General features: G+C 42.7%; 1 protein-coding gene across 1 annotated transcript in view; it reads right to left on the minus strand.

The window, feature by feature from the left end:
- Positions 1-200: 200 nt before the first annotated feature.
- The window catches only part of LOC144791771 (hexokinase-2), a 146,369-nt gene continuing 126,568 nt past the window's right edge, over positions 201-20,001 (minus strand). The window contains exons 15-18 of the mRNA XM_078666538.1: positions 18,694-18,877; positions 15,469-15,624; positions 12,195-12,428; positions 201-1,422 (exon numbers count right to left, since the gene is read on the minus strand). Coding sequence (XP_078522664.1) covers positions 1,278-1,422; positions 12,195-12,428; positions 15,469-15,624; positions 18,694-18,877 — 719 coding nt within the window. The 3' untranslated portion in view covers positions 201-1,277. The remainder of the gene's footprint in view (positions 1,423-12,194; positions 12,429-15,468; positions 15,625-18,693; positions 18,878-20,001) is intronic.

Raw genomic sequence — 20,001 nt, forward strand, 5'->3', positions numbered from 1 at the left:
TCCCTTCCACCATATTACCAGTGCATTAATCTTGGTTTTCACCTCTAGTGGTAAACTCAAGAGATTTGTTCTAGTTTAGCGACTTCACAGAATAAATTGAGTAATTTACACTGGTTAAGAGTTCCTCAAAGATCATAATGAAACATAGAAATAAACGTGAGCTTCGATATTGTTCTTAAATAATTGATCAAACAAACATGTTATTAAACAGTCCACAATGTGGATTTTATTGTCTTTGAATATTTTTAAGCAAAACAGTCTCAGAGTGCTGCATATGGTTCTTTTTGTAACGATTTAAGCCTGAACTCCATTTTGTGACTTTTGATCATTACATAAAGCATCTAGAAACTTTTAAAGACATATGCTCTATTTGAACGTCTGTTTTACTAAGTCCTATTCATAAATAACCTCTTTTTTTTAAATATATACATGAAGCAGTCTTTTAAATAGATTGAACAACCAATAAATACCCCAAACATTCCAAACGAAAACAATGTGAAATTCCCACACACAAGAGGGTCCATTAAACTGGTGGAAAGGGTCTGTTAAAGTCTTGACAACATTTGGTAGCAAATATAATATACAGATCAAATGGACAGGAAGAGCTCTCACCCACTCCCACACAGGCAACTTACTCACCCAAAATGTTTTTGTTTTTTTTACCAGCAAGTTATCTACGCCAGATAACAGGGTCCTCCCTTTTTATAAAAATACATTTATTGCATTTCAGCTACTGTCTGCACTGGGCAATTCCTGCTGAGCTGGACTGTCCGATTAAGAGACCTTCAACAATCAGGTTTTCCAATTCACTGGTTAGTTTTCTCTATAACCAACTAAGATGGTGTTCTTTGGAGAGCTAAACTCTAGCGAGCAAGGTAATGAGGCATTTGAGTTTACCTAAAAAAATAAGACCAATGCACTAAATGTAAAGTGACAATGCAACAGCACATATGATCTAGACAATCTATTTACAGCAATTCTAAAGCTACAAGAGATGGAAAGTTGAAATGTGTGGAACACTGAAATCCATCGTATTGTAGGTTTGGGGGACAAATATTGAAGAAAAACTCGGTTTCTTTAAGGTGACGTGGGGTTTATGGCACGGGGATAACATTCTAGCACCTACCTTCTTTTTATTTTATAAACATTACAGTATTTTATTATCCAGTACGTTCCTATAAGTAAGAAACAAGTGAAAGCATTTTTAAGTCCGTAGTATAAACCATTCCATAAGTCTTCAAATATGAAAATATGCCATGAATTCTGCAGAAATGTTCTCATCGCTCCCCAGCTTCGCGGATCCTGCACGCCACCGCGGTAATCAGGGCGGCTCCTTTCCCGCTGCCATCCTCAGACTGGAGAAATGTAACTTCACATTTTGGAGACAGCTCCTTCACAGTCTGGACCATCACTGTGGAAAAGCTGAGAAAAGGCAACATCGTTAGTTTGTGGATACAGCAACATGTTACCCATACAGCATATGATCCGACAACGATAAGAAGCAATGCGATCACCACCATCTTTTAGTTGGTTTCCCTCTACTACCCAGTTGTTGTAATCTACTGCCATTGTACAAACACTCTAAAAAGTTATAACATACTAACAATATGATCATATTTTTCATAAAGTGTGCTCCTTGCTGCAACCTGAGCCTTTCTTCTATACTGAATACCATAATTTTAAATGTGTTTTTTTGGAAATGTATGCTGCACTGTACTTTATATTTTTCTTCCTGTATTTTATGCTGCACTTGATTTACGTTTTGACACAAAAGTGGCTACAAGATACGAGATGTGGATGGTACCCAAGCTAGAAGGCCCTCTTCAATGAGCTGCTTGTTCTGGGCGAGTTTCTCCTCAAATAATCCTTAACTTTTACAAAGTACAAGAATGAATAACAATACAAGACATGAATACAGCATGCAGAGATAGAACATCTATACAGTAGCAGCAACAGTTCCGATTTTCCCAAAAATGACTTCGTTCAACCAATATCCTTCTCATTTTGTCAGCGAATAAAGCGCAGATGCCTAGTCTTCCACTTGTTCGTGAATTGCAACCCTCTGTGCAAAAATGGTGGTGCGGAGCCTTCACTTACGGCACATGTGTAGATGCCCATTATCCAGATGTAGGACTTTCTGTGGTCTGCCGTGTAACACTTAGCGAGGGGTAATGAAGCTGCAAGTATGGGAAATGCAGTGCTCAAGTTGTTCCCAAGACTATAATATGGCGTGGCAGCGTCCGAATACAGGTATGCTTTTATAGATCTTTATGACCCCTCCAAGGCAACACGGGTGCCAGAGAACAAGAAGGGGGAATTCACAGATATATAGTCCGTTTGGTGTGCAACACAGTTGACTTGGAAGGACTAGTGGAGAATGGGGCTCAGAGACCTTTTAATAGCACTTGTAGAACCAGTAAGGTAAGGCATCCAAATACCAGCAGATGAATTCTTTACAACAGCCATTTTGTTTTATGGTGCGTAGTTCATTTTATGTGTTCACTGCAGTAATTGTGAGTGCATCTGTTTAAAAATGTAAGAGGTGGGGTGCAGCGGCCAGAGCGGCTGTTTCCGAGCCCGGGGCTCACGGTTTAATCCCGAGGCCGGCGGCATCTCAGCTCAGCGTCATGAGAATCTGGGCAATAGGTCACTTAATCTCCCCCCCCCCCACCCCCGATGCCCTTGAAACCCTAAGGAGTGATAAGTTTGTGCTTTACAAATATGGAATTTTATAATATGTATTTTAGACTCCTCTGGCTGTGCGGAGTATAAGGATATTTCTGGTCTGTTGTATGATACATTCAATGCTTAAATAGGAGTATGAAATATGCATTTCTCAAGGACTCACTCTAGACTTTGGTTTTACAATGCATTTCCATGGTCCTAAATTACATCTATATTGACCAGGCTGTATGTCTGAAGTGTGATAGATCCTGAGTTTAAACAAAGACATTGTGTGCAAGGACCTTGAAAGGTTAGTGCTGGAGAGTACTTGGTGATTGTGAGAGAGCTTTGTCGATACGGACAACAATAGATTAGCTACCATCTAGAGATAATGTAAGTTTATTTCTAAGGGGTCACAATGCGGAAAATACATTTCTCTTCAGTAGAAGAAATAATTTGAAATGCTAGTTTGTGGAAGAAATGAAAATACCTTGACTGAAGAATTAACTTGTGCAGTAAGCAGGGCAGAATAACAAGGGTCAAGTTCAAAGAATCTAGGCAAATCAGATGCCAGTTGACATTGAGAGTGCATTGGGCAATTGAGCTAACCAGCTGCTGAAATAGTTCTAAATGTCTGAATTCTCTGATGAATATATTTGCCTTGTAATAAACTTGAAAGTAGAAATGAATTCCATAATATATTATTACCAGAAGCTGAACAGAAAATGTTCTTTCTAGTTTTCTACAAATAACCCAAAGCAAGGCAAGTCATTAAGAGCACCAAATGTGATTTACACCATGTTTTGTTATAAAGGATCGTAGGCTTCTTTTATTTACAATGGTTAATTTATTAAAACCACAGTAGCAGCTGAAAAAAGCACAACATTACATTAATTTATTGGTGCTTTATTAGACACCGTGTGCCACCGGCAGGCCAGCGCGGAGCGCTCCAAATAGAAGGGAGGCAAGTATAAGAGAAAGATAATGAAAATAGAAGATTGAACAACTGCTTTGCGTCGGGCCATGTCCCGGCCTCCCTTAAGACCGCCATAATCCTCCCAATATTGAAAAAATCCGGAGCTGATCCTTCCTCCCCCGCAAATTACCGTCCCATATCCCTTCTTCCTTATATGGGAAAAATAGCAGAGTCCCATGTTACCCAGGTGCTCAGCTCCTTTATTGAGAGCAGCAGCTATCTCGCACCCTGCCAGGCGGGCTTTCGCCCCCGGCATTCCACCGAGAAGGTGGTCATCTCAGTTATGGACCAACTTAGGGAGGGCCTAGACACCAACATTCCCCAAGCCCTAGTCCTTTTTGACCTTTCCGCCGCCTTTGACACGGTGGACCATTCCATTCTTCTGTCCCGTGTCAAGGCGGCGGGGGCATAGGAGGCCAGGCCCTCGCATGGATAGGCTCTTTTCTGACAGGACGCACACAGGCGGTCCATTTGGCTGAATTTTCAGCTTCACCAAGCAAGGTGAACTGCGGGGTCCCCCAGGGCTCTTCCCTCTCCCCACTTTTGTTTAACCTCTATATTTTCCCCCTTATTTTTGCACTCCAACAAATGGAGGTCACAGTCTTTAACTATGCTGATGACCTCCAGCTCATTTTTAACTTCTCCTCTTCTTCTCCTGCTGCCTCTAACTTCCAGTCGGTCCTTCTGTTTATCCGTGGTTGGATGAATGCTAACCACCTTAAACTCAACCTGGATAAGACAGAACTGATCTTGACTGGGGGCAGCGGCAACCCTTGATCACCATCTTTCTAGCCTGTCTCCTTTGGCCCTCCTCCCACTCCCTCCCATTCTGTCAAAACCCTCTGGATCATGCTTAATCACCATTTGAAACTCCACACCCATATTAGTTCTGTGGTTTCCTCCTCCTTTTTTACTTTACGCATTATCAGGAAAGTATCCCGGTTCTTCTCTCCCTCTGCACTGAAACTGATCGTCATGGCCATGGTTTTATCCAAAATCAATTATGGCAACATCATCTATAATGGCGCCCCGGCCTATGCACTTCAACGCCTCCAGCTTGTGCAGAACCAGGCAGCTCGTCTGGTATATGGCCTACCTAAATTTCATCACTCCTCTCCTCTCCTTCCTGCCCTTCACTGGCTCCCAATAAAACAAAGAGCCCTCTTTAAACGCGGCTGCCTCACCTTCCAAGCTCGGGCTGGCACCGCTCCCACTTTCATCAATGCAGCTATAACCAACTACATTCCCGCCAGAGACTTGCGCTCCTCCTCTAAATCACTGTTAGTCATTCCTCGGTTCAAGAAGAAGCGCTCTGGCGGCCAGAAATTCTCGGTGCTTGCCCCCACTTTCTGGAACTCTCTCCCCCCTTCCCTTAGATCTTTGCCCTCCTACACAGAATTCCGTAAAAACCTTAAGACTTTTCTGTTTCAGCAAGCGTTCAGTCCATAAACTCCCTTCCTCTCCTCAGTTTGAAATCCTACAGCGCCAAGAAACTGCCAAGTGTACGCGCGCTTTACAAATAACTCAAAATTCAAATTCAAGATTGCAAATGTATGAACAAGATACATTCACAGTACACAGATAAGTACAATCCATTTACTGTTATGAAGAGGGGGGAGTAAAGATTATTCAGAGCACTCCCACCTTAATAGTCAGTACAGTAACCTGAATTTAACACAGCCGGCTAAGCACAGAATGATGCATGGTCTAGACTAGAGTTTGGCTTCACGTTCCTAATTGCATAGTCATCCAATCAGGATGTAGGTTTAGTGAAACTGTGAAGGGACTGGAAAGTCTACAGTTCCCACCTGAATTTGAAATTACCGTGTTATTGTCTAAGGTCTAGGTTCTAGTTGTTCAAGGTTTTCATATCATGTATTTGCAGGGTTTCTTCAAGTGAACTAAAGAATGAGGATGGATTCAACCCAGATCTGCGACTGAGGGTTAGTGTCTGAAAGGTTTGAGCGCTCCGTCCATCATCTCCTTTTGTTTGCTTTGTTCACCCTAAGTTGGCAGGGTATGCCCAATTGTGGGTCCCTTGCTCACTTTGCCCCTGAATTCAAGCTAGCCTGGCTGATGAGGGTGTTACCATGAAACTTGTCCCAGGATGCTGGTTTCCGGTCCAGGGAAGACTTGGCTTGGCAGTTCGGGCCGGACTGTTCCCATGAGGCACAGGGTCGAGACTGATTTGCATATAGCCGAGTATGAACTGGGGTGGCGAAGTGAGCTAAAGAATGATGACTGATTAAACCCAGATCTGTGACTGGGGGAGAGTGTCTGAAAAGTTTCAGTGCTCCATCCATCTTCTCCTTGTGTTTGCTTTCATCAAGAACACCTATCGTATTGAGAGATGCAGCATTTATCCTGGTATCAGATTTAAAATTGCAGCATGGATCGCTGTTGTAAAAGGAACCATCCTGCCTAAGACTAATTTGCTCTCATGCGCTGTGTTATTGGGAGCCGATGTAAGCATGGCCAGAAGTGGTGAGTTCAATCTTTTTTATGCTTAGAACTAGTGTATTTTTGCTAGGTTTTGCATCAGCTAAAGCTGATGTAAAGTCTTACTGTGAAGACCTACGCATGTGCATTATTATCAGCGAGTGGAGGAGGTCAAGTTTATGATGCAAGCTTTGCTAAGCATATGAAGGTAAAGGTGTGCACTCTGCTTCTCCACAATTACTTGTGGAGTGCTCAAGAGAATAGGGTCAAAGAAGACTCCAATGATTTTACTTTGAGAGCTGCAGTAAAGAGGTGATCACAGAGAGCCACTGGAAAGTTAACTACCTTGGGTTTAGTCTGCACAAGGATACAATTTCTGTTTTTGAGCCACTAAGGCAGACATTGCTTTCTTTCATCCATTCCTACACTAGAGTAAGGTACGAAACAAAGTATTGTCTAAGCCGCTAGTACGGTCTTCACCAAGGTAGATCATAATCTGTATAACCAGCATAGGTTTAATATGGTATTTTGTAACGGCCCACATAATCATCATCATCAGCCTCCCATAGGTTTAATATGGTATTTTGTAATGGCCTACATAATCATCATCGGCCTCCAAGGATGCATTAAAAAGCCAAAGAGAATGTGATGATCCTTGGGGGGAACCCACACAGTATTCCTTGCAGTGAATGAGACTGGCCTGGTCTTACTTACTGCAGTGAAGTAGGGTGTCATGATTAACAGTACAATAAGTCTCCGAGAGGTCCAATTTCATTAATGGTGCAGGCAGGCGCTCATCAAGAGCCCTTAGTATCACTCCGTACCTCTGTATATCAATGAGTTTCCATTGTGTCCTTCATGCTGGGATTAAATATACATTTGGAGTGATTGTTCGTCCTCCTGAAAATACAGGTATCTCTTCACCTTCTTTTCTGGAATTTTTGCACGGATTAATAGATTGGAGATGAGCGATTTGGAGAGACCATTTACATTAGGTCTTTTTTATGAGGGGGTAATTAGTTGTTCACAAGAGATCCAGAGGCATGGCAGCAAACTATTTTAAACAATCACGCCATAAACTGCCAGAGAATAAAATGGGGCCTTTAAAATCAATGCTCCACTCACCTGTAGCGTCCAAGGAAAATTAACAATCAACATCTGAGCCAATGGTACAATCATGAACCATGGTAATAAACAAGCCTGCTAACCTTTGAAGGAATCCATCATTAAATTAGTTGGGTCTGTCAAAGTGTAGCTGCCCTAGCTAAATCAAGCAGAGCATAGGAACTGCAACCCTACCCCTGTTAATAACTCAATGCAAGGTCAATAAGTAGGGTGACCTGTTCAGTAACTCTAGCCCCATCAGTCAGATGCATGACCACACTGACGCAACCTTGAGCACCTTCTTGGCTTTCACTGGACAGAGGTATCACATTTCAAAGTCTTCTGCTCTGTTCACAAGCCCTTCCAGCTCTAGGGAAGCACCTGAAATCCTTTCAGGCTGCTCCAACATATGAAGAACTGTGGAAGTCCATGGCCCTAGGCGGCTGAACTCCATAATGGACAGGAGATACAAGAGTAGCAGAATGAGACAGAATGGGCCTCGTCCTCTTCACAGCATACATACTTTGGGTATACCTTTCAATCTCAAGTTACCGAAAGGTGATGTGCCATCTTTTACAAAACTTCTAAATAGATTTTAGAAAACAAGCTGGCGGAAAAGGGTATTAAGAGGCCATTAAAAAATTCGGAGAAGCGCTCTGAAAAAGCAGGTGGTCACAGATCACAAGTTCAAGTTCAGAAATTTGTATAGCGCACTACTCACCCAGAGGGTATCAAGGCGCTTGAGGGAGGATGGGTGATTTACTTATCGAATAGCCAGGTTTTTAGCTGCTTTCTGAAGGAGAGGTGGTTCTGTGTGAGGCGGAGGTGGGTGGGGAGAGAATTCCAGGTTTTGGCCGCTAAGTAGGAGAAGGATCTTCCCCCCATGGTGGACCTGTGGATGCGCGGAATTGCGGCGAGCGCTTGATTGGACGATCGTAGTTGGCGGGTGGGTGTGTAGAAGGACAGTCGTGTGTTGAGGCATTCGGGTCCTAGGTCGTGGAGGGCCTTGTGTGCGTGGGTGAGGAGACGGAATGATATTCTCTTGTTGATGGGGAGCCAGTGGAGGTCTTTGAGGTGACCGGAAATGTGGGCTTGACGGGGGATGTCCAGTATGAGTCTGGCTGAGGCGTTTTGGATGCGTTGGAGTTTTTTCTGTAGTTTTTCTGTGGTTCCGGCGTAAAGGGTGTTTCCGTAGTCTAGTCGGCTTGTGACCAGTGCGTGGGTAACTGTCTTTCTTGTTTCGGTGGGGATCCAGCGGAATATTTTTTTGAGCATGCGTAGGATGTTGAAGCATTAAGATGAGACGGCGTTGACTTGTCTGGTCATCGAGAGAGAGGAGTCTAGGATGAAGCCCAGGTTACGTGCGTGATCTGTAGGTATGGGTGCTGTACCCAGGGCTGGTGGCCACCATGAGTCGTCCCAGGCAGAGGGGGATGATCCTAAGATGAGGACTTCCGTTTTGTCTGAGTTTAGTTTTAAACGGCTGTTCTTCAGCCATTCAGCTACTTCTTTCATTCCTTCGTGTAGGTTGGTTTTGGCTGTGTTTGGGTCTTTGGTGAGGGAGAGGATCAGCTGGGTGTCGTCTGCGTAGGAGATGATGTTGAGGTTGTGTTGTCGAGCGATGGATGCGAGGGGACTCATGTAAACGTTGAAGAGGGTGGGACTGAGTGATGATCCTTGTGGTACGCCGCAGATGACTTCGGTGGCCTCTGATTTGAATGTAGGGAAGGCGGACTCTGTGTTCTTCCGGCTAGGAACGAGATGATCCAGTCCAGAGCTTTTCCATGTATTCCGACGTTGCTGAGGCGTTGTATGAGGGTGCTATGACAGACTGTGTCGAAGGCGGCGGAGAGGTCAAGTAAGATGAGGGCAGCTGTTTCACCGTTGTCCAGTAGCGTTCGGATGTCGTCTGTAGCTGCGATAAGGGCGGTTTCGGTGCTGTGTTTGGCTCGGAAGCCGGACTGGGAGGGGTTGAGGGATTTGTTGGATTCAAGGAAGGCGGCAAGCTGATTGTGGACGGCTTTCTCAATGACTTTGGCAGGGAATGGGAGGAGCGAGATGGGGCGGTAGTTCTTTAGTTCAGAGGGGTCTGCTGTGGGTTTCTTCAGAAGGGCGCTGAGTTCGGCATGTTTCCAGTTTTCCGGGAAGGTAGCGGAGTTGAAGGAACAGTGGATGACATCGCGGAGATGGGGTGCGATGATGGAGTCTGCTTTGTTGAAAATGTGGTGGGGGAATGGGTCAGTTGGCGATCCAGAGTGGATGGAGTTCATCAGGTGGATGGTGTCCTCGGTAGTGATTGGGTTCCAGGCGCAAAGGTTGTTAGAGTGCTGTTTTGGTTCGGAGGTGGGTGGAGTGGACTGGTCTTCGGAATGGTTTTCAAAGCTGTTATGTATGTCGGCGATTTTGTTGTGGGATAAGGAGTCGCAGAGGTCTTGGGAGGGGGTGATGTTGTTGGTGCCGGCGGTGGGGTTGGTAAATTCTTTTATGATGTTGGGCAGTTCCTTGCTGTTTTGGGCGTTGTTGTCTAGTCGATCTTTGAATGCTGATTTCTTGGTGGATCGGATCAGTTGGTGGTGTTTGCGGGTGGCGTTCTTGAGGGTGGCCAGGTTGTCAGTGGTTGGGTTTTTTCTCCAGGCTTTCTGGAGGGTGCGGCATAACTTCTTGGATTTCTTAAGGTCTTCGTTGAACCAGGGGGCTTTTTGGTGCTTCGCTTGATTTGATGGTGTTTCAAGGGTGCTAGTTCGTTGGCGCTGAGGGTGATCCATTGTGTGAGGTTGGTGGCTGCTTGGTTTGGGTCCGATGATATGGCAGGGGGGTTTTGGTGGAGCGAAGTGAAGAGTTGGGCGGTAGTGATTTTGTTCCAAATTCTTCGGGGAATAGGTTGTGGGGGGTCGTGGTCTTTTTGTAGTTGAAGTGAACGCAGCTGTGGTCCGTCCAATGGAGAGCTGTGGTGTGGTCGAAGGAGATGTGTTTGCTGGAGGTGAAGATTGGGTCGAGCGTGTGCCCGGCAAGGTGGGTGGGGGTGTCAACAAGTTGTTTGAGTCAGAGATTGGCCATGTTGTCCAGAAGGGTGGTGGTGTTGTTGTTGTTTATCTTTTCCAGGTGGAAGTTGAGGTCTCCCAGTAGGAGGTAGTTCTCGGAGGGGAGGGCATGTGGGCTGATGAAGTCAGTGATGTCTTCGCTGAATTGTGTGCGGGGTCCTGGAGGTCTGTAGATAAGGGTGCCTCTGAGTGTGGTCTTGGGGTCGGTGTGGATCTGGAAGTGAAGGTGTTCGGCGGCAGCGAGGTTATCGTCGGAGCTGGTCGTGATGCGAATGGTGTTCTTGTGGACGATGGCTATGCCTCCTCCGGTTTGGTTGATGCGGTCCTTTCGAATGATCTTGTAGCCGTCCGGGATAGCTATGGCGATGTCGGGTGCTAATGAAGTGTTCATCCAGGTTTCTGTAAGGAAGGCGATGTCCGGTGATGTGGTGTTGAGTAGGTTCCAAAGTTCGATGGAGTGTCTGTGGACCGTGCGTGTGTTGAGCAGGATGCACTTTAGGTGGTTGTAGTTGGTGCTCTGTTTGGAGTTTGTGGATTTAGAGTGGGTCCTGATGCTGTCGAACTTGCAAGAGTGGCAGGTGAAGGGTCCATGGGTGTGTCCAGGGGCGGCTTGGTAGCAGGTTGGGAGTCGGCCGGGGTTTAGTGCTGAGAGGGATGCGGCGTCGTAAGTTGTGCGGGTGGTGTGCATTTTGCGGGGTCCAGGGGGTCTGGCGCTGGGCGCGGTCCAGGCGCAGACGGGCTTACCTTTGGCGCACCTTCGGCGCGCAAGGGGCGCGCCCGCTGCGCGTGAACGCTGCGCGCAAAAGCATCTGCCATATGTAGATAGTGGAGGGGGCGGGGCGAGGGAGGGTCAGCTGGGAGGAGGGAGCGGGGTGGAGGGCCGGCCAGGGATGCAAAACAACAATCAACAAAATGGCAGAAAGCCAAAAGCCAAACAGGATTGGGGCACAATCAAAATGAACGCGATGATAATGGCAAATGCACCGGCACAGGCAAGCACAGCTCAAATATACAGTCAAAAGGCAGCGCAGCACAATTTAAATCACTTCAAAGCTCACTTTCGCAATAGCGCTACAATACCAAAGTAATATGCAATCAGGTACGATTAGAAGCGCTACGATATAAATGTAAACTGCACTCAGGCACTGATGCTTGTGGGAGCAATGCGAGGGAGCAGAGAGCAATCAGGGACTCTAGCGCTACGATACCACAGGCGGCAGGCAGGTCAGGGAGCAGCGTGAGGAGCGACCGCTTCTGAGGGGATCAGGGCGGGTCACAGCAAACTATGTCTAACATATGCCCATCAAACAAAGTTTTATAGCCGTCCATTCCTGCTTATGCCCAGCAACCTAGACCAACACCAAATACGGCAGATGTGGGTAGCAATGTAAAAGCATCTTTGAAGCATCTTGAACAAAACATATGATTGGAAAGCGTGAACTGCAAAGATTAGAAATGTAATGTCCGATTATAATTAAGAAAAAAAACACGCGCACAACAAGAAATCAGAACATCCTGTATTCAGACACATTCACAGAACTGATTCATGAGAAAATGTAAGAGTTCTATCCTTCCGCTGCGGACTTAATAGGATTTTTTAATTGTACTACTCCTTGTAAGAGCATGTGTTTCCTTGCTCACTCACCTGCTTGTTTCTATATCAACTTCCCTGCGCTCCCCTTCCCTCCACCTGGCACTGCCTTTTGTTTTGCATTTATTTTGACATTTTTTATTTCTTTTTACTTTCACCTTTTTTGTTATGTTTAATTTACACCATATTAGATTTTTTGTTATGGGTTTTCTTTAACAAGCTATCGCAAAAGGACTTGCCACACACCAATCACAGTCCAGGGACCTCAGTGAGGATTTGAACGGTTTAAATGGATGGAAACCATCCTAGTTGGAGGAACCACCACTGGAGTAGGCTTTCATTAGCAGAGTCCTCAGAACACACATTAAATATCACTTACTGAGGATGCAGTTTGTACAGTGTTCCATCAACACCAATGGTGATCTTGAGAAAATCCAGGCCTCTGTTTTCTCGGATTTTGTCCACAACTGCTGCCATTCCGGCACCGCAAAGCTGCGCTGCACGCCGAGCGACCACTGTGCACACTTCCTTCACAATGATACTGTCATCACAGGTGCTCTCCAGACCAAGGTGCTGCAGAATAGAGCGGACCTGCAGCAATGCCAGGCAATCACTAAAAAGAGATACAATTGAAAATTCAGTGTTTAGCTTGATACAATTGTGCTACATTGTCATTTTGTAACGTTTTTCAACTGTCACGAAACTCAAAGCTAATAGTTAATTTTTGAACATGCATGAGAAATGCAGACTACTGTAAAGTAGAATTACGGATAGAAGAAAAAAGATGTGCTGAAGCTCAGTTTGTTAGGTCTGACAATGAACCTACTGTACCAACAAGTTGCCAAAGTGTGTTGGAACCCTCCGTTATTTCCACAAGTAGTGTTATCTGTGCCATATAGGTATTACTGAAACCTCTATACATTATTACGATAGCTTATCCGCATGAGAACCCATAACTACATATATTTACATATATGACTGTAAAACAAAACACGTCTAGTGTGTCTATTTAACTGCCAGCTATAAGACCACAACCTGTTTACAGTCTCCCATGCCACTGCTCTCTCATGTGCATGCCCCCGGTGTCTCTGAATTCTGTGATCGACTTTGCAACACATTGGGAAGCGGCTCATTCATATAGAACTGACCATTACCCTTCTTACTCTTGAGCCTGCTCCTCCAGTAGGTCTACTTTGAGCTCCGTTGGCAATGTGTAGAAGCAAAGTAAAGATGGCAGAAATAATGCAGTCTACATGCATCTGCTGACATCTCCACATAATCAGATAAAGCATACTTACTTGACAGCATAAGGACCTAAAACTGGATGTAATGTTATTTGAGTGTGTGTTCAGCAAGCAAAACAACTCTAGACCTGTTTTTATTGTACAGTATTTTGACTGTGCTCTATATGTATTTTCGGTTTAACACAAATAAAAAACGTATTTAAATGTAATCCCGAGTTGATCTAGAACATCTTCTGTGAAATATTCTGGCATCTTCTGAGGAGTCCAACATAGCGCTTTTTTCTTCTGAATAATTTGCTGATTTTAGTCACTGCAACTCTTTTTCATTGCCTCTGTTTTAGACTGTTCAGGATCTGGATAACCACACCTGGACTGTTGCTCTTCCCTGCATACAAAGGGGCCTCCACCCCCCCGCCCCCCCAAAAAAGACTGGATACTCTATTTGCAGGGAGTCGTCACAGGCGAATTAAGGAAGGACTGTTTTTTAGGGCTGATAATCCTTTAAGGCATCCAATCTCCCTGTTCTCAGACCTACGCTACTCTCCCAATTGCTTCATAATGTTGTTTGAAGATTTTAGTTCACCTACTAAGATTACACCAGCTCTTTTATTTGATGGCTTTTAATAATCATCTATCTTTTACTGCTTACAAAGATCTCTTCCCCCAAAACATCTGACTGCACTTATGTATACAAATTATCAAAAGTTTTTTTTAAATATCTAATTTGCCACTTCCATTATTTCATATTTGAAAGGTATTGTGTTTGTGAAGTGCTCTGTTGCCCCAAGGGGTGTCCTGGCACTGCAGAAATAGAGTGCCTCTAATATGCAGATTGAGGTGAGTGGAAAGGGGGTCTGACTAGTAATCTTGCTGGGAGAAGAGCCAGGTTTTGAGTTGCTTTCGGAATTGGGATTAGTTTCCTTCCATCTTTGGAAAAAGGGAGCTGGTTCGATTCAAAGGGGGGCTAGAAAAGAAAATGACCTGCCCCATTTGGTAGTCATCCTAGAACTCGGGACTAATTTTCTGAGGTAGAGCGGCTATGTGCCTCTGAAGGCTCTTTGTGTCAAAGCCCTAAATCAGATCCTTCTATGGACACAGAGTCAATGCAAGGTCTGACCAGCCTGCAACTCTGAGCTACTTCTATTAAGCTTTAGTACTGTCCTTGCTTCGAAGTTTTCAGTAACCTAGAGGCGTTTGATGAGGCATTTTACCAAACCCAAGAAGAGGGAATTGCCATAACCCAGTTGCAGGGTGATTAGGGCATGTATCACTATCTTACCAGCAGTTAACTGTAAGAAGGCAAGACATTTTTTCAAGGTTTTTAGCAGCGCAAAACAAGTTGCTGAAACATAATGATGCGACGTGAATGATCAGGAGAGTCAGACCTTTCCCCCCGGGTTTTCCGCTGTGGTGGTGGGTGTAAGAGTGGGGTTATGCCATCAGGCCACCAGTTTTTTGGCAAGAACGCTTTGGATTCATCAAATTGAATCAGAGTTTTTTTCCACCTCGCATTTTAGTTGATTCTGATTCATACAGTTGAAAACCTCTGTGAGACACTTCTGGAAATGGAGCTCAGACCTGGGAGTCTGTCTCTCTAGTGAGAGAATTTACTTGGTATCATCGGCATATGATATAACCGGGATTCCACAGGATCCGATTAGGTGGGCCAAATGTGCCATAAAAAAATTAAAAGAGAGTGGGACTAAGGGACAAACTCTAAGGGGCACCACATGTGAGGGGGATGTGTCCAGATGTAAAAGTTAGTCACATGACCGTGTGAGTATAAGTAAACTCATTACTTTTTATAGCAATTGGAACTTCACATTAAACCGATGGCCAACACAAACATTAAATAGCAGAGTTAACTGAAATGTTATGTGCATTTAAGGAAACTGCTCCATTATGAATATTACAATGTTCAATATATTGCTATACTGTATTCGGTGTTTTGTGTAACTTTCAATACCTTTATTTAGGGGGTGTTTTTCTGAAATCAGTTTATGAAACAGACAATTGTATATATGTTGAAGCTCTAATTATTTCATTCTCCTGCCACAATTCTGGTTCCCGGATTATAATTCACTCACGATAGAAACACTGACCACCATTGTTGATGTAATAAAATGTTGTGTAAGGATTGTAAGCTGTAGAAGGCTTCCTACATTTATAAGGTGACCACCCCGCTGTAGATCATTATGGGCACCGTTTACAGCCCTGGACTTCAGTATGATGACCTAATTCAGTCTAGGTATTTTAGTCTTGCTTTTCTCCCATTGCAGTTTTTAGACTGAGACACCTGAAATCAATTACATTTAATTTGGAAGTACAAGACTAAAGACAGTATTTATAATGACCTGGAGTGAGGTGGTCGCTAGATTTAAAAATATTATTTTATCCAATTGTACTCACCTCTCAATTTGAGAAAGGAATTTTGTTTCAAATATTCCTCTAGTCTTCAGCCTTTCAGAGATTCTGCCTCTAAATAACAGGCCTCTCTTTGTGAAGTCTATGAGAACATTACGAACAATCTCTCCCAAATACATTCCACTGATCATTTTCTCAAACCTGAAAGAAAATAAATACAATTACATTTGAATAATGCTAAAATTAGTTTACAATGTTCTTACAAATGGAACAACTTTGCAATATATGACGCCTCATGCAGACTATAATTCAGACTGGAGGGTAACTACTTTAAGGATACAGGACAAGAGCAATTATGGTTGGACAACACATCTGGCACAAACAACTCTGCATGGCCAAAAATACAATATTCAACATAAAACATTTAAAAAGACTTATTACTTATCAGTCTAGAATAATTCTTGCACCATAAACTATTTTACAAAGAAAATATCTGACCAGGTGTCAAATGATTATGCACACCATGTCAAGAATAACTGGACAAGGTTACTGGGCAAGTACAGATGAGTAGTACTGGTAGTACTCATTTTCAGGGGCCCTTCCTTTATCAAACTGATTTAGTGCTGGCGCAAAAAAGGTGGGAGGAAGGCAAATAAGTTGTGAAGCAAGTCCATCTATAAAATCTAAGTGATACTCATAATATCAGTAGACAGCAGGCCAAAGGCTGATTGAGAGAGGTGAGTCTAGATGAGTTTTCGAAGAAAAGGAAGATAGCTTCGGAGGGAAGAAGGCCTCAGAATCCATTAAACATTAAAACAACTCAAGATGGAATTCATCAACACCCAATTCTAGGTAATAGAATTATATAAATGTAATCAGACAATTCAATATTCTGATATTCTTCATACTTCAATCAGGCGATCTAACAATTTTGTCACCAGAATTGAATGCAATACAATTGTTGAAACTCTACTGTTACAGCCGGAATATGTTTACTAACACAATTGCACAATTAAATTACTGGTGACAGACATTAATATATATTCCACTGTTTCTCCCAAAAACTATCTAATGGAGGTGATGTGTGCTAGTTACCACTATCTCATTTGCTATTCCTTAAAAAAACTAAAGAAAACTGATTGAGACATTCAGAAGTTTGAATTATTGAGATTTGCAGGAGATATCACAAGAGCAGCAAACGTATGTTTTTTACACTGGGCCTGTGTTGTGTACATGCCTGCTACACTTAAAACTTAAACACACTTAAAAATAAAACTGAAACTACATCTACTGTGCAATGGCTTCCAACATTGCAACGCTATTAAGTTGGTTTGCATACGAGGAAATACGGATGTGGCTTGGGGCAAAAAAAAGCTGAAATTATATTGAGAGGTTATACTAGGCACAGCAAGTTTGAGTTGTAGAAGAGTCTGCTCTCAGGATGGAAATTTAGAGTGCAGCAACTTGACGTGATCCCACACACCGCCAAGTTTTCTGATTTCAAGCAATTGCCTGGTAAGAAAATTATGAAATATTTTTACCCAAATGGGCAAATTCCACCCATCCCTCCTCCAACCCACCATGAGCTATAGTGGTAATACAAACAAAGCCAGTAGTTCAGAAATGATTGGCTCAAAGGGGGAGTAGTTTGTGTAGTTGAGTCAGATACCTGCATCAAAACACCGATTTGTGCAGAGGCACTCTATCCCTCCGGGGTCCCTAATGGTCTCTAAAGTTACAATGAACCTTTATGTTACTCTACTTCTTTGTTGAAGAATATCTGAACTCTCCAATTTAGCAACACTAGGCTGAAGGAAAAATATAAAAAAAATCAACTTCCTATTCGTTTGTGTGCAATCTCCTATCTAAGTATTCAATATCCATAGGAAAGCCAGATTTGTTTTTTTTGTTTTTTAAAGAATGTGGGTTGCGTATCAAACCTTTCAAAAATAAAATCAAAATCCCTTTGTTTGCTTTTCAGGTTTGGCTTCCCTCTGCTAGTCTTCGGCCAATATGTGTGCGGCAATGTGCAAAAGAATGCACTTGAGTTTTTGTGTTCGGATTCCGACCAAAAACCAAATGCATTTTCTCACCTTCACAAGAGCTTCAATATATCTCTGCAAAGTTCTTCTAAGGAACTAAGCAATGTGTGTGGGACACGTGGCACATGCTCATTACTAGTATATTTGCTGTTTTACAGAATAGGAGTCACTTTGAAGACGTGAAATAATTGTGCTTTTTCTTTGCAACATCTGATCGTCAGGCATCTTTGTCATTGGGTGAAGTCAAGAGAGATGTGTGATTTGACAAACCTTTGTGTACTGCAGAAGTGTCACCATCTACAATTATGAACAGGGATTCCAGGTACCATTAACAAAAGTGCTACTTAAGTTATGGGAGTTTTGAGTGCAACAAACTGTTGTTGAAAACCGAAGTAAAAATGTCCTGTGTTCTATCAGTCCAAACCTTCTGCATAATTAGATTTCACCAATTATACCTACTCTCAACCAAGCAGAAATATAACTTTGGTGACCAACCCCTTTGCATTGAAGGAATAAGTACACTTTCTATTCACTTTCCCAGTTACCCACAATAACCTCTACTTTGAGGTAAATAAACAGAATAACCTAAATGTTTGCCCTTCCCCAGCGAATCTTGCTGGTCTCTCACTGGAAAGATCAAATGTAGTAATTTCCTTAATATGGACTAATAGGTTATTAATGTCCAAACATGTCCAGAACCTAGTGTAAAGTTGTACATTTGTTGGGGTGTAAACTCGGCGCTTACTCTTTAAACCTCAGACTCGTTTCCATAAGGCCCTTCACTCTCAGAAGGCTCATACATACCTCACTGTACATGGTTGAACAAGATTATACAAAAAGTTGGTGGCTGCAATTACAGTAGACCAATGGCAAATGTATGTACCATTAGCAGACCACTTGCTTAAGAATGTATTGAATTTTCTAAATCCCTAGGTACTAGAGCATCTCTTAATCCAGATATCTTCCTTGGATTTAGTCTAAATTCATCATCAGATAATTCTGGAAGAAACATTAAATACCTCTTGATAATTCTAGTTGGGTTCATGAACCAAAAAAGCTTGCTGTGGAATTGCACGCTGCAACTGTTTTCTAAAGTTAGAACCAAAGTCTTTTTGTTATAATGGTCATTTTTAAGACAAACCTAATTCAAAAAATTATCTGCAGAATGCTTGATGTATAGCAATATACTTCTCGTCAACTGATAAAATATTTTGAACATGTGACGCACCTCTGTTTTCCAGGATTGAGTGAAAGTTCATCCACAGATTTGTCAAACTCTGTCCTAAAACTATTTAAACAGTCATTATCGCCAAAGGCTCCCCACTCCATGTTAATGCACATCATGCCTTCCTCTCCTTCTACCAGCTCGACATTTCTCATTTCCTCCATATAGCAAGCATTGCTTCCTGTACCTGTGAATATAGAACACAACTGTTTTAAATGTACAAAGAATACAGGTTACCTTATTGCAAGTAACAAAAAATGTTTTAAAACTGCGTCACTGGAGCTTGGATGTTACATAAAGATCTTAGGAATGTTTCTGATATAAGCAGTTGAAAGAGTTTAAACTAATTTCAAATAGCTTTTCTGGCTTGGGTTTTCCAACTGGTTGACCAGTTTATTGCTAATGAAAGGTGAGGATTCAAACAATGAGGTATCTTAAAATAACTACAAGTCTAACTTACATTTATTGCTGTTAAACTAAACTACTTTTTCTGGGATGTAAATTAGTTTCAATGATCCCTCCAACACACATACTTCTGAATATTTTTAACATCAAATGAAAAGGAATGGTTTCTGCAATAACTACTTAAATCATTTATTCTGGATGCAGATAGAGGATTGACAACTTGATAGATTTTAGAGGTTTCTTTTTTATCACAGCAAAACCATAAAAACCTATACTGGTACTATCAAGGCTCCGGTACTATAACATTATGTGTGAGGGAGCCTCAGACAAAAATATTGTAAAATTACGGAGACTACAAAATCAGGTAGTTTGGCTTTTTTTTTTTTTAAACACATCATGCCATCTCTCAAGGTATTTACACAGAGTACCTCTCGTACAGAGAATAAAGTTCAAATTACGCTTTACAGTTTTCAAAGCATGGGAGGGCAAAGATCCTAAAAGTCTGCAGCCTCAAACCAAATTGCAAATTGAAATTGAAAATCCGGCAATGCAAACCTTCTCTCGCAATCCAAATAAAATTTCGAAAAGCATAAAGGGAGATTAATATGGACTATGAAAGCTCAATTAGGAAATTTGTTGCATCGTTTCTGTTTGAATTAAAAAAAGACAAACTGATCTCCTTTAGTGGGCTGGCATTTTGAAGATGATACAGGTGACCCTCCATTATGTGGACTACCAGTTTGTTGAGTGGGATTAAGACAACAGACTCTTCTCCACAGACTGGAGTTATTACAACAATGTAGAGTGCCAGCCCTCCGCCTCCCCCACTTACACATTTCCCATACATTGGATAAACACATATGCATACTCTTCTCAGTATACCGTATCCAGATAGGGCTAATCTCG

Source organism: Lissotriton helveticus, chromosome 11 (assembly GCF_964261635.1).
Source record: "Lissotriton helveticus chromosome 11, aLisHel1.1, whole genome shotgun sequence".
Taxonomy (NCBI): Eukaryota; Metazoa; Chordata; class Amphibia; order Caudata; family Salamandridae; genus Lissotriton; species Lissotriton helveticus.